Source organism: Meleagris gallopavo, chromosome 1, assembly GCF_905368555.1.
Source record: "Meleagris gallopavo chromosome 1, MGAL_WU_HG_1.1, whole genome shotgun sequence".
NCBI lineage: Eukaryota > Metazoa > Chordata > Aves > Galliformes > Phasianidae > Meleagris > Meleagris gallopavo.
In genome coordinates this window covers 126,870,487-126,885,716 of record NC_139404.1, presented here as the reverse complement: position 1 = coordinate 126,885,716, position 15,230 = coordinate 126,870,487, and the positions used below count along the sequence as shown (strand labels likewise).

General features: G+C 41.7%; 1 protein-coding gene across 4 annotated transcripts; it reads left to right on the top strand.

Annotated features, from left to right (window-relative positions):
- Positions 1-4,778: 4,778 nt before the first annotated feature.
- AKAP17A (A-kinase anchoring protein 17A) lies at positions 4,779-15,089 on the top strand. 4 transcript variants are annotated; one of them, XM_085213048.1, is made up of 5 exons: positions 4,779-4,910; positions 5,071-6,284; positions 8,430-8,578; positions 9,653-9,893; positions 11,253-15,089. In XM_085213048.1, the coding sequence occupies exons 2-5, from the start codon at positions 5,523-5,525 to the stop codon at positions 12,156-12,158; spliced, it is 2,058 nt and encodes a 685-aa protein (XP_085069174.1). In that variant the 5' UTR covers positions 4,779-4,910; positions 5,071-5,522; the 3' UTR covers positions 12,159-15,089. The 4 variants fall into 4 exon arrangements, with proteins under 4 accessions (XP_085069174.1, XP_085069166.1, XP_003203163.2 ...); XM_085213040.1 differs by having other exon boundaries at positions 4,813-4,990; XM_010727246.4 differs by having other exon boundaries at positions 4,814-5,298; positions 5,542-6,284.
- The last annotated feature ends 141 nt before the right edge of the window (positions 15,090-15,230 follow it).

Genomic DNA, 15,230 nt, shown 5'->3' with positions numbered 1-15,230 from the left:
TTTTTTTGTTTTGTTTTGTTTTTGGGGGTTAGGGTTAGGGTTGGGAGGGGGGGAGGAAGGAAGATAGAAGGAAAGGAAATGGAATTATACTGTTCTGTTGTTTCATTTTATGTAAACACTCACGTAACACATTGCATGCATCACCACAGGTGACCATCAAGGTCAAGAAAACGATGCACTTCAGGAAGAGCAGAATTACACAGATAAGACCATGTATAGCTAACAGAATTCTACCCTCTTTCAAGAAAAGAAGAATGACTATATTAAGACAGGAATACAAAACCCACTATTTGCTGTTTATAACTTTTTTTTTTTTTTTAATGAATACATATATTACATATCTGCAAATAACAAGGGCTCCCTCTAGTGAACTTTTATGGGATTCAAAGTGTTGTAACTACTAAAGATAGGTAAGGAAAAAAGGTTACAGGCAGAAAGACAGTGAGATCATCCACTGTATCGAACAGAAAAAAAAAGCTTTTAGTTACACTGGATATTTTTTAGGATATGTAGCACAATGTATGTCTGTGGTGGTTTCACGTGGGTAGGTAGCTCAGCTCCACCATGCTGCTTCCTCACTCTTGCTCCTCAAAACAACAGGGAGAGAAAATATGAAAAAAAGGATGATGAATTGAGATACGGACAAGTTCACACATAAATTACTATGGCATTGGTGCTTGACTGCCGCTTTCACAAGTAATGCACATTATGGCTACTTCTTCCTGCATGCCTGTTTTCCATTCAAGACAAGGCTGGATGTGGCTCTAGGCAGCCTGGTCTGGTGGTTGGTGACCCTGCACATAGCAGGGGGGTTGAAACTAGATGATCTTTGTGGTCCTTTTCAACCCAGGCCATTCTATGATTCTATGATTATGAAATGTAATCCTTATGACATTTCTTTCAGCTTTCTGTATATCAGAAAAAATGTCTTTGAAAGCTATTATGTTCATGACTGATATTACAGCAGGAATAACATCAGTGCTGGCATTTTGTAACTTTTCAGAGCATCGATTTACACTTTTTTTTTTTTTAATACATAAGATTTATTTCTGGCATAGTCTTGAGAGATAGGGATGTAGTTAAACACCAGATTAAAAATCTTTGTCATATGCCGAGTCTGACTGCACTGCTATTGAAAGTCCCTGGAATGTTACTGTATCTACTTTGTCCACTCTCAAATGAAAGTATGAGGTAAGAAGTATGATGGACTGTGCTGATGCTCTCAAATTATGATACATGAACCATTCTCAAGTGCTAGATAATAGCAGTAGTTCCTGATTCTGTCTTTGCACTAGTACTTGACTAAACCATGGATTTAATACTTCCATGCAAGATATAGAGCAGGACCAGCAGCTACCAGCATACATTATGTGAAATTGCTGTTCTGCACAACAGCTTCAGTCTTGTTGGAACTGTTTGATCGCCGGTGAGTGTTTTCATCTGTGCTTCAAAGTCCTTATTTCCATGCAGTGGTTAACACCAGTCTGCTGCTTGGGGCAAATGTAGTCTCAGTTTCTCACCAGATGGGAGTTTTATCCAAGGTGAGACCTGATGCCTGTTTCAAAATGCTGGAACAAGAGCAGGAAGGTTCTGCAGTGGTTGAGTCACTAGGAAGCACCAGGGGCTGGCAGCAGGAGCAGCTTGTGGGCTGGGGATCTGCAGCAGGAAACTGAGAGCAGGACTTGAGGACAAGCAGTTATGGACCCAATGCTCAAACTGAAGTTCTCTGTGAACATGGGGGCCTCAGTCTGGGGGACGGTAACAGTCTAGGGGAATGGAGGTAGGCTTTCTCCTGTGCATGTGGTGCTTTGTACACAGCTGGAAGCTTCTGCATCCTTTGCTTGCACTGAACACGAGTAAGAGGAATCCATCAATAGCCTATCAAATATTTTTCTGCATTTGTACACTGAGTAGAACAGAAGCAAAAAGCAAACAAACATGAAATGAACATGAAATGAACGACTGCCTCCTGTGTTCACTACTGCAGTACTTTTTTTTCACAACACATACAGAGCGCCAGTGCAGAATGAAAGTACATTCAAGAGATAGAGTATTTCGGCATGTCTTAAATATATAGCATAATTACTGTCAAATATATATGGCAAATTTACTGTTGGATGGTAAGTTGTACATGAGCCAGCAATGTGCCTCTAAAGCCCAGAAAGGCAACAATATCCTGGGCTGCATCAAAAGAAGTATGGTCAGCATGCTGATGGAGGTGATCCTGCCCCCCAACTATGTGCCATTAAGGCCTCACCTTGAGTACTCCAGATTTGGAGTCCTCAGTACAGGAGAGACATGGACCTGTTGGATTGCGTCCAGAGGAGGACCAAGAAAATGGTCCCAGGGATGGAACGCCTCCCCTACAAGGACAGGCTAAGAGAGCTGAGGCTATTCAGCCCAGAGAAAAGAGGGCTCTGGGGAGACCTGAGAGCGGCCTTTCAGTAACTAAAGGGGGGGGTGCAGAAGCAGAACAGAAGGAGGATTCATCTTCTTGGTGTGGGGAACTGAAGCCCACTGAGGTATCCATGTATCTATCAGCTGAGATGCAGTAGGTTCAGCCCAGGACTTGAGAAGCTTCAGTTGAAAGCAAGTATGACCTTGAGCTCACAGCCCCTAAGGCAGCACTGAATTCAGTTGTCCACCTCCTGTGCTTTCTGCTGTTCAGAATACTGCAGATCACCCAGCACAGCCCCCAGCTGACAATATGCAGGCCCTCTGGAGACTGTCCAGCCCTATGTATGTGGCCTGGATATCTCACAGCACCCTGAATAACACTAGATACTTGCGTTTATGCAGCCAAATTCTGTACTGTTGGTTTGTGACGTTTTTTCATAAACATGACTTTGAGTTGATTCTCAGGAAAACCACAAGCTGTCAGATAGGTCAGAAAACAGCAAGTGAGAGGCTGTCTTCCTTCGTAGGTGCTCCCTATGCTTAGAGACATTCAAGGACAAGCACAAACCCCTGACTCAGAGCATTGTGATCAATGGTACAGAGTCTAGTTGTAGGCCTGTAACTAGTGGTGTTCCTCAGAAGTCAGTCCTGAAGCTTGTTCAACAATTGTCAACAATCTGGATGAATGGATGAGCAAGTATGATGATGATACAAAGCTGGGAGGAGTGAATGACACACTAGAAGGCTGTGCTGCCATTCAACAAGACGTGGACAAGCTGCAGAGTTGAGCAGAGAGGAACCTGATGAGGTTCAACATGAGCAAGTGAATAGTCTTGCACCTAGGGAGGAATAACTGCATGCACCAGTACAGGACAGGAGATGATCTGCTGGAAAGGAGCTCTGCAAAGGACCTGGGTGCCGTGGTGGAGAATGGGCTGGCCACAAGCTGGCAGTGTGCGCTTGTGGCCAAGAAGGCCAATGGCATCCTGGGGTGAATTAAAAAAGAGTGCAACTAGCAGGTAGAGGGAGGTGATCCTTACCCTTTACTCTGCCCTGGTGAGGCCACATCTGGAGTGCTGTGTTCAGTTGTGGGCTCCTCAGTTCAAGAAAGACAGGGAGCTATTAGTGAGAGTCACGACAAAGTGAGAGGGCGACAAAGATTATTAAGGGCCTGGAGCATCTCCCATATGAGAAAAGGCTGAGAGACCTGTGGCGTTTCACTCTGGAGAAGGTTCTGAGGGTATCTCATCACTATTTACAGAATCACAGAATGGTCAGGGTTTGAAGGGATCTCCAGGATCATCAAGCTCCAACCCCTCTGCCACAGGCAGGGCCACCAACCTCCCCATTTAATACTAGACCAGGCTGCCCAGGGCTCCATCCAATCTGGCCTTGAACACCTCTAGGGATGGGGCATCCACAACCTCTCTGGGCAGCCTGTTCCAACCCCTCACCACTCTCTCTGTAAAGAACTTCCCCCTGACATCTAACCTAAATCTCCCCTCCCTCAACTTAAAACCATTTCCCCTTGTCCTGCTGTTATCTACCCTTTCAAAGAGTTCATTCCCCTCCTGTTTGTAGGCTCCCTTTAGGTACTGAAAGGCTGCAATGAGGTCACCCCGCAGCCTTCTTTTCTCTAGGCTGAACAAGCCCAGCTCCCTCCGCCTGTCTTCACAGGGGAGGTGATCCAGCTGCCTGATTGTGGCTCTCCTCTGGACCCTCTCCAATAGCTCCCTGTCTTCCTTGTATTGGGGGCTCCAGACCTGGACACAGTACTCCACATGTGGCCTTCTAAGAGCAGATGTAGAGGGGGACAATCACCTCCCTGTCCCTGCTGGCCACCCCTCTTCTGATGGAGACTGTTTATAACTATCTGAAGTGCAGGAATCAAGTCAATGGAGGTGGAGTCTTTTTGGTGGCATGCAGCAATATAACGTGGGGGCAAGGGGCAGAAACTGGAACAGAGGTGGTATCATACAAACATAAGAACTTTACTGTGAGGGTGATGGAACAGGCTGCCCAGAGAAGCTATGGAGTCTCCTCTGGAGATATTCAAGACCTACCCAGATGCCTTCCAAGCTGGGTGTTGGATTTGGTATCTCTAGAGGTCCCTTCTAACCCCTACAATGCTGTGATTCGGTGGCTGGACAGGGCTGTAAACACCCTAATCTAGCTGTAGGTGTCCCTGTGCATTGCAGGGTAACTGAACGATTTGATCTTTAAAGGTCCCTTCCAACTCAAACGATTCTATAACTCTATGCTCCGAGGGAGAACGCAGATATAGCGAACACAACACTTGACGGCACCCACCGCCTTCCACTGCCACCGGCCGCCGCCCGCTGCGCATGCGCCACCGCCCGCTCTGTCTCACTCCGCCGCCGCGGAGGCCGTCATCGCGCCCGGCCAGGAAGCGGAAGTTGCGGCGGCTGCGCGCGGTGGCGGCGGCGCACGCGGGGTTGGCGGCCGTTTCCTGCGGGGCCCACCCGGCACCCGGCCTGGCCCGGCGACTACGGGTGAAGCGGGGAGGGGGCGGGGAGCCGCGCCTCCGCCGGCGTCTGGTCGGGGTGTCGCCGGCGTCGGGGACGCCGTCGTGGTTCGTAGTGGTGAGGCTGCCGAGGGCCGGTGGCGGGGCTGCGGGCCTTTATATAAAGGGGTGTTTTTGTGTCGTTGCAGGCAGCTCGCGAGGAGCCTTCCTGCTGGCGAACGGGGCAGCCTTCGCAGCGCTCCCCGCTGGGGTGCGTTTGTTGTTCGGAGCGGGCTGACGTCGCTCCCGTTCCTTCCTCCCTGCAGCGGGGGTAACCGAGCCGCTTTCCGAGCCGCCGCCGCACGCCGGCTTCGTGTGTGCCCCGAGATTGCCGTCGGCTCCTTTTCTTCTGAGGCCTTGCTGAGTTTTAATTATTTGTAGGTTCTGGTGGTTGTAAAGTAATTTAAGATGTTTGTACCGCTCGGTTTTAACTCGGTAATTGACTCTTGTGTTAGGAGACGTTGGTTGGGAATGGTTAAATGTCCAAAGAATTGGATTGTTTATGGATAAGGGCTGTTTTATTTGACTACTGTGGGCCTGCAACTTTAAACTTGCATCTTTATTTTATTTATTTTTTCTCATCCTGTGCTTTTTCTGTGTTATGGCTGCTGCAACGATAGTTCATGATACATCAGAAGCTGTAGAGCTCTGTGCACCCTGTGGGTTATACCTTAAACCCATTACAAAAATGACCATCAGTGTGGCACTTCCTCAGCTGAAACAACCCGGAAAGTCCATTTCGAACTGGGAAGTGATGGAAAGACTGAAAGGGATGGTGCAAACCCATCAGTTTTCCACTCTGCGGATTTCCAAAAGCACGATGGATTTCATCCGGTTCGAAGGAGAAGTTGAAAACAAAAGTTTAGTCAAGTCTTTCCTTGCGTGCCTCGATGGCAAAACAATCAAGCTGAGTGGCTTCTCTGACATTTTAAAAGTTCGTGCCGCAGAATACAAGATTGACTTTCCTACCAGGCATGACTGGGATTCGTTTTTCCGTGATGCAAAAGATATGAATGAAACTTTGCCAGGGGAAAGGCCGGATACCATTCATCTAGAAGGCTTACCTTGTAAGTGGTTTGCAGCAAAGGACTCTGGCTCAGAAAAGCCAAGTGAAGAAGTCCTTACGAAAGTTTTCCAGAAATTTGGAGAAATACGTAATGTGGACATACCCATGCTGGACCCTTACAGAGAAGAAATGACTGGCAGAAATTTTCACACGTTCAGCTTCGGAGGCCATTTAAATTTTGAAGCTTATGTTCAGTATCGGGAGTATGCAGGTTTCATTAAAGCCATGAATGCCCTGCGAGGGATGAAGCTGATGTTTAAAGGCGATGATGGCAAGGCTGTGGCTTGCAATATAAAGGTGAGAAGATGTTGGCACAGATAAATGTTAATTCCACAGTGCTTAAAGCCTACAGTTGTTTACTGTAGTGGTGAGAACAGCTGGCATTACTGTACGGTTTGGGGAACCAGTCCTAATGCAGTTCTAAAAGGGAAGTGATGGAATAAACATGCTGTTAGACTGTAAACAAAGCAGGATGAGGCTTTGCTCTCCTTTTTTTTTTTTTTTTTCCCCTAAACAAAACATTTACTGATACGAAAACAGCTAAGCAACTACCAAATATTGTGAACATTACTTGTTAGATGAATTTTATAAAGTAATATATATTTGCAAATCTTGTGATTTAATTTAAAAAATAATTTGTAGCAAATTCAGACTTGCTAAGGCTGACTTAAAAGTACATTTTCTTCTGTATGCACTAACAATTAGAAATCCTGGGAAGAGTGACAGCCTTTATACCTGTGTTGATAAGGAGGTCTGTCTGTCAAGTGTAAGAATTGTGAAGTAATGCTGCGTGGCTTCTGTGGCCCATGGAATACAGAGTTAATTGTGATTAGCATACTTCATGAACAGAAAGGCCATTCAAACACTGAAACAATATGTTAGCCTATTCCACAAATTCTCTGTGAATCCAGTGTATTGAATTCATAATATTTACATACCAAGTTCTCCAGATCTTTTTCTCTGTGACCTCATTGTCTTAGAAGTAAAATTATTGGCAGGAGATTATCTAGAGCATGTCAGTCTCTTCACATTATATCTGTGCAAGTATGGCCTAAGGAAAGGTTGTAATATGTTCGGAGTATTTATATATTGGCTGAATTGCTTATTTATTTCAGTATGTTTGATTTTCATTCATCAAATGAGCAAGCAGATTTCAGGAAAAAGCTCAAACTCGTTTATGTAATTTGGGAGCATGCAAATATTTATTAAGTTTTAATTTAGGCAGTTATTATCTTGTTAACAAAGTTGCTCAGCTGAAGCATAGACACTGTTGTACCTATACCCTCCCATTCTCAAGGGGATGTGAAATTCAAACTGTCACTTGTGTGCAGTGGATTGAGGTTCCCAAATTTAGTTTCTCTGTGCAAGAGTATGCATGCCTTCCTGGCAGCTGCCCTGGAATTGATAGCAGAGAGAGAAGGCTGTGTCTGTGCTGTCAAGACAGATCACTTTCATACAAGGTCAGAAGACTGTCCAGCTCTGTTTCTACAGGACTTTTATTGAAACATTGTTTTTATGTTGTTTGAACAATTTAAACTGCACGGTATGTATTCCTTCTTCTGTGTTCCATGGTTCATATCTTCCACAATACAGCAAGCTGTGCTACAGATCCCTGATTGTACGTGGGTGGAATTGCGGAGTTATAAAATCAACGCAGTGGTTTGGGTTGGAAGCGACCTTGAGGATCATCTATTTCCAAATGCTCTGCTGTGGACAGAGATGCTGCCCACTAGCCCAGGTTGTGGTATTGCACATGGGACTTGACACCACGAATGTGATGTGTGTTCTTGAGTGCAGCTGGACATGGCCACGCTGTGTCCGTGCATCCTAGAAGATGAGCATTTCCCCAGGTCTCACTGTTCAGTTGTATGCAGCATCATTGTGTTGTTGTTTTCCTGTGTTAAACCTATAGCTATAAGAAACAGCCTAATATATCTCAATTTGGGAAACTTTGGGCTAGGGTAGGTGAGCAGGCACTTGCTTAAACCAGATGCTAAATGTTTTAGGACTGTTTATTTTCTCCAGATGAACTTAAGGATCGCAGGGTTGCACAGAAAGAGAAGCCTCTGTTAAGGCCCATTTCTGCTTAGAGCTGTGGCATACATGAGTTGAAATCTGAATTTGCTATTCTGGAAAACATTGGACAGCCAGGGCCTGAACCTCATGCAGTTTACAGCTGGCTGTCAAAACACAGAAAAGTGTAAATTGGTACCCCGTTGTTCTAGCATGTAGGAAGTGACATTAAGAGATGTTTCCCAGTCATCATCTTATGGTTCTCTGGTGCTCGTTTGTTTTGAAAAACTCTTTGTTTCTGACTGTACTTACACTGTCTTTTGTTCTTAGTCAGAATTTGGTTGTTGGGGCTTTTTTTTTCTTTTTTTTCTTCTTTTTTTTTTTTTTGGTCTGTTTACTTACATCTGTTTTAACTTATATTCTGTAAAGGTTTCTTTTGACTCAACAAAACACCTCAGTGATGCATCAATTAAGAAGCGTCAGCTTGAAAGGCAGAAGCTTCAAGAGCTTGAAAAGCAGAGAGAAGAACAGAAACGCCGGGAGAAGGAAGCTGAGGAAAAACAAAGAGAGGAAGAAAGGTAGTTATTGCTTATGGCTCTGTTATATCCTTAACAGTAAAGTATGGCTAAACTGCAGTTACTCATTCCTGTTTGCATGAATAGAAAACAACTAAGTACTTACAAGGTTTACTTACTCCTGCAGCTGAAGCAAAGCACTTAAAAATGAGTGAGAGTATTGTAGTCCTTTCAGGGTAGTAAGGTTCAGGGATCACAGGACCTAGAGATGAGGAAGAATAGTTTGAACTTTTTTTCTGCAATATTTAATTCTAAGGTCTTGAAACATTTCTTCTACTAGTAAAGTAACAAATATTGTGAAACTTGTTTGTTTGTAGCATTGGTATTTTTCTAGAAAAGAATGAGATGAAAGCATATTGTACAGTGATATTTTAAGAAAATGGGTATAAATCCAGATGTCACATGACAGTTATTCAGAATATAAATGTTAATGCAGATTTTTTGATGCCCATTTGTTTTGATGGGTATCGTTTCTCACTGCTTAATTTTTAGATATTTAACGTTTCTAGAAGTGTGATGTAAACCACCTTATTGAAGCAGAACTGTTAATTCACTCAGTAAGTTATTTAGATTGTCATATATACTTATGTTCGGTTCAACATATTAAACCTGCAAAACAGTCAGTTTCTTTAAAATAATGGCATTATAAGTCTGACCTCAGAAACCTTTAGCATAAGCTACTGTTTTTCCTTAGTGTCTGCAATAAAAAGTACCAACCCACGCACACATTAATTGGTTTGGAAATTTTCATCTTGCTGTGATGATTGATGCCCAGCTGCCCAGTAATGTATCATTATTGTCTCTATAGAATTGTTTTTTTTTTTTTAATCTCTTACAACCGTGTTTTATGTTTGAATATTAGCGTATTTTAAAATATTGATAAGCTGATGATGTAAGGGCTAAAAAATGCACTGTTTTTTACTAAACAGTGTTTTTTACACTGTTCAGTTATTCAGTGATCAACAAATGTATATTAAGAAAAAGAATTAATTCAGAGTACAAAATATATTTTTATATACAGCCAGAGTCTAAAATTGCACCTGTCCTAGACAAGGTAAAAATGTAATCTTGTTTTAGGAAGCAGAGAGAACTTGAAGAATATGAGAGAGAGAGAAAAAGAGAAGAAAAATTGCGCAAGAGAGAACAGAAGCAGAAAGATCGTGAAGTTCGACGAAACAAAAAGCAGCTTGAGAAACTTCAAGCTGAAGAACAGAAGAAACTTCAAGAGAAGATAAAGTTAGAAGAAAGGAAGCTCCTGTTGGCACAGAGAAATCTTCAGTCCATTAGGCTAATAGCAGAACTGCTAAGCAGGGCAAAGGTAACTATTATTTATTGCAAAAGCTAATGAGAAACCCGGCAGAACAACTGACGTAGGTGGGAGTGGGGGCTGCTGCTTCTCAAGGAGTGTACTAAACCTGTTGTTTAGTTCAAAAATTCAAAAAATTTCAATGAACTCTTGGTAAAATGTGTGCATAAAGGTAAATGAAAAAGTGAACTTGAATCTGTAGTCCTTCCAAAACCAATTGGCAGTCTTCTCAAGGCTAGGAAAAGAATGTAAACATGATAACGTTAATTAAACAGACACTAAGATATGACTCCTCATTTCTAATTTGAGTTTTGGTACTCTTTCCATTGTAGCCTTCAGCAGTTCACTAACTATTTCCAGTTTCAGAGAAAGGGGTTTCATTATTTGATGTTTAAAAAGCATGTAGAATGATTTATATTCAGGAGCAAGTACTGTCGATTAAAGTTTTGAATGTTAGATTCTGTCTCTAATGGTGATGGTTTTATTTTTTCACTAGCGTTTGATTAAAGTTTGGATAAAGTTTTGTTAAGGTATTATGTAATACACTTGAAATTTTTTTTTTGCAGCAATGAAAAGCAGTGTGGCAAAGCACACTTATGTTCTTTGGTGCTGGTCTATCTCAGTAGTGTTTTTTGAATTAGAGCTCATACAGGGCTAAATGATCAATTGTATGCTGGGAGAAAAGAGGAGTATTTCTTGTGGGCTTTGTGGCAATCAAGTAGACTGATAAAAAGGAGTTTTATTTTCTGACTATAATATTGAGGACTGCACCAAGCCGTTTGGGGCGGAATTAAAAAAGAAAGTTTGAATCTCTCTTTAGTGTCATGTGTTACTGAAGTGATAGACAATGTGGGAATCAGTTTCTACATGATTGCTTTTTTTTTTTTTTTTTTAATAGACCTATTGTAAAGTAGTTTATGAATCATAGGTCACAAAACTGCAGGAGAAATTAAGTTTTAAATTTGTCTGAAACCTTCAAGTGTTGAGCTTGAGAATTATCAAATATTTCAAATTGCACATGTTGCTCTTGCTTGTGTGTTACATTTCTCGTAATAAGGATGCATAAAGATGAAGCTTTTCTTTGCATTGTGAAACTGCTGAAACTGAATCCACAAAAATCTTGTCAATGTTATATTGATATTTCACCTTGCAACAACTGCATGTTACAGCATTCCTTATTTATTTATTTATTTATTTTATTTTTCGCTCCTGTAGCAGAGGAAGTAATCCTTTTAAGACCTACAATGTCTGTTCATAAGACATTTTATTTTCTTACCAGTTTGCTACTTATGTGTTACGATGTGACTTGGAAGCATGAACAGATCGACAAGTATTTTCTTTACTGTTACTTTCCCTTTGATTGTCTTTCAGACAGTAAAGCTTTTGGAACAAGAACAAAATGAAGAAAAGATCCGTCTTCAGCAACTAGAGGAGAAACGAAAGCTTCAGGAGGCTGAGCTCAGACGTGTGGAAGAAGAAAAAGAAAGAGCACTGGGGTTGCAAAGAAAAGAAAAAGAACTGAGAGAGAAACTACTGAACAATCTTCTTAGCAAGAAAATGGATGCAGTTCACCAAAGCAGAGAAGAAACGGAAGCATCTCAGTCTGGCACTGTGAAAACTGCTAGTGATGTTCCACACACTGTGTCATCCAGCTGCATCACTTCTACCTCAGGACAGGCTGTTACAGACAAACTGGCATCAGTCTCTCAAAGAGAACTACCATCTCCTGAGAATGTAAATGCTCAATGCAAGTATTTGAATGGCAATATTCATGACAGAGTTGACGTCAAAGAAGGTCAGAAACTTCATACCACAGACTCAGAGAGGTGTTCAGAGAAAAGAAGTTCAACACTGTCATGTGTTCCTGCCAATAGCCAGAAGCAGAATACCTGCAGGAAGGACTCGCGCTGTGAGCAAAGCAAACATAGCACAGAGCCAAGGAGAAGAAAGAGCCGTTCGTGTAGCAGCATAAACACTGATGAGAGTAAGGGTAAGCGAGAGAGAAGCAGGCACAGAAGAGATGCAAGTTACCAGGATGAAAGAAGGAGGAGGGAAAGGAGGTATTATAGACACTCTAGCAGAAGCTACAGTCCTCGACGAAGTCATAGTCCTCGTCGAAGAAGTGTAAGCCCCAGACGTTCACATTATAGAAGAACTCACAGTAGTGAACGTAAACGAGACAGAAGAGAAAAAAGTCGTAGTCGCAGAAGCTCAAGCAGGAAACGAAGGTACCGGAGGAGATCACTGAGTAAGCAGAGGAGTACTTGGAGTGGGTAGTGGAGGCCCTGACTGTTTGAAAAGGCCGTGGTTGGACACAAGGGCCAGAAAGTTGTAAATGAGACCTCGCTGGTGTGACTGCTATAAGAAAACACTTCTGATTCAACAAATGCATAACTTGCATCTAGTCCCTAAAATAGATGCCTGTTTTTTTTTTTTTTGAAGTTCTGTTGTGCTTTGTTGTCTCTTTCTAGGATTCTACCACAATGTAGTTGTACTGCTCGTATTTGAATTCCTACCGTGCTAAAAGCCAACCTGTTTCCTCGATTTTCAGTTTTCTAAGTTGTAATTTCAGCTGATTTACTTTTTCCTCTCTTATGTATGTGCCAGTTACAGGAACTCAAGTTGTTACTAGCTTTGACCTACAAATTTATCTAAAAGGCTTTCTGGTGTACTTAATGAAATCATGTTTAACAAAGTAGAATTTTTCCTGATTGAGACAGATAACAAGACTTTCATATGATTCTTAAAACTGACTATTAAGATATGCAGGAAATCTTTTAAACTGCTGTGATTCCTTCATACATCTGTATAGTGCCAGGCTTTGTTGCCCAAATTATTCTGGTATGTAATGCCCTTTGTGTAGTAATACTTCCATGTAAGAAAGGCACACTGGTGTAGGAAGTAAAAATCAGTGGTAAAAAGGTTGAAAAGTTGTGTTGTTGCCTTGTTGACATACTTAGCTTTTAATTACTTTGGGTGGTGTAGAGCCACTTGAAGCATTTTTTCAGGTACGTACAGAGCTAGCCATTGTCTTTTGAAAAAGGGGCCTTCTTGCTAAATTATTTTTACTTGTGGTGTTGGAAAGTAAGGCTGCAGTGTCTCTTGTTAAATGCATTTAAGAATACATTTGCTTCTAAAATGGAGCTCAGGAATATGAAAAGCTATAACATTACAGTGAAAGAATTTATTTTGCCTTTTTATGGTAAAATTAAAGAGAAAACTGTTTCCAGTGAACTGAAGTTGCTGTTTTCATGTGTCAGTATGTTAATATCTGCAGAATTGTTATATGGAAATCATTTTGTTTAAAAACAAACAAACATTTGAATAATGAGGCTTAGCTGCTTGTCTTGCCAGTCCTGTGATGTACAGCTGCATCCACTGTTAATTCAGCAGGATGTGTGCTTTTGGGGTGCAGTTTTTCCTACATTGATGTGGGCAGTGCCTCTTTGTTTCTCTCCTTGAATCCACAGACTGATTTATCTAGTCATCTCAAGACTCCCAATACCACCGGTCTCCTGAATTCTGAGCAGCTGCTTTTGTTGATGAGTTAATTTTCTACAGTCTTTGCTAAAGTGTTAGAAATCTATCTACTTGAAGATAAACTTATATTTTGTAACAGTTTGGCTGAAACCCACTATAATGTTGATTGCAAGTTTTGATGGAATGCCTGTTTGTAAATTTCTGTGATTCTCTTTAGCCTGCTATCAAATAACTGACATGCTATCCATGGTAACATCATATTTGAGGGAAGGGAAAAAAAAACAAACAACTGTGATTCCACCTACAGTTCTGTAAGAGGTTCCCCAAAGGCTGTCAGTACCAATGTCTTTGAGCTCAGGGTTAGAGTTCTTACTAGTTTAGTATTTCCACTGGGATTTACGTCAGGGTCTTGGCGATTAATATGTGTAATTGGGGAAATGCTAGTTTGTAATGCTACTTTCAGGAGGTCTTCAGACTGTTAATGCACTGTGTTATTGCCAAATGTGAAAGCACTTAAGGCAGTGGCAGTCATCAAAAAGTGTTCATATTAGGAAAATCCAAGAGATATGCTTTCTTGATACAAAAGAAAGCAGTGCTGGATAGGTGGTTTGGCTTTTTTTCACCCTAAAGAAGGCTCCAAGAGTAGACTTGATATCCCAGCCTGAAGTGATTAAATTCTGTAAGTTCCCCGATGTCCAATGCAGTGTCTGAGGTCAGAGAAAATAATTAGGGGCTGACAGAGGCAAGGGGAGGGATGTTCATCTGTCAGGCTTTGATTGTTTAGCCTGACACACCATATTGAGCACAGTCTTCATATGACATCCAGAAAGTACAGTAACATGAAGTATCAGTTGATTAAAAGCCTAAAAATGCTTTGAAGCTACTTGCAAATGCTTACTTCTTGAAATGTCAAGAGAGAATATGAATTTGTCTTCTTTCAGCCAGCCAGCTCGACCCAATCACAACCTCTTAGAACTACTGCTTAAAGTTACCCAATAAATGCTCACTGCAGAATTTCATCTAGTTCTAACACTTTACAGTACTGTTTCAGATGCATGTTTTGCTTCAGAGCTCTCCAAAGTCTTTTCAGTGCAGAATCCACTGAAATGAATATTCCTTGTAACCTGGGTCTGGCTGGGCTAGCGTTAACTTCATTCATAGCAGTGAGCAGGTTGGTGGTGCTTGGTTGTTGTTATTCAGTTACATAGTGAGATGCAAAGTGACATGGGCTCCAGGACAAAAAATAATAATAATAATAATAATAATGCCATCCTATGGTACCTGGGACTACAAGATAATTTTTTGTCAGCTGAATGACTGGCAAGGTACTGTGGTACTTCTTTATAGACCAACTTCTTTGTCTACTTGATCTGTTCTATCTGTTGGTAACCCAGGACTCAGCATGTTCTAGTCTATTTCACTCTATATGGCCTTGATAGTGATGCCTGTAGCTGAATGCTTTTATACTGCAAATAGCCAACAGCACCCACAAGGCAGTCAGTTTAAAACCTGTTCAGATATTTTTCTACTCTGTGATAAGTGTGGATGTACTGTGGAACTGTAGTGGGCGCCACTATGTTTCTGTTATTGGTTCCCAAATTCAGCATTGATGGTGTCTTTGAAGTGCAGAGAAACTTGTCGAGACTGTAATCTTTTGATACGAATGCAGCTATAATTATGTTCTGCTCTGCCCAGTACCATTTATTAAAATTTTTTTCTTATTGCTGAGGTATGTGCTTGTAATACTTCAAAAACCTCGGTGGTGCGATAACATGAAGAACACTTTTTGATAGTAATCACTTGTTCTGTATTGATTGTATGTCATTATATCTCTACCAAGTGTATTCTAGAGGTCTTTGTGTTTCAAAT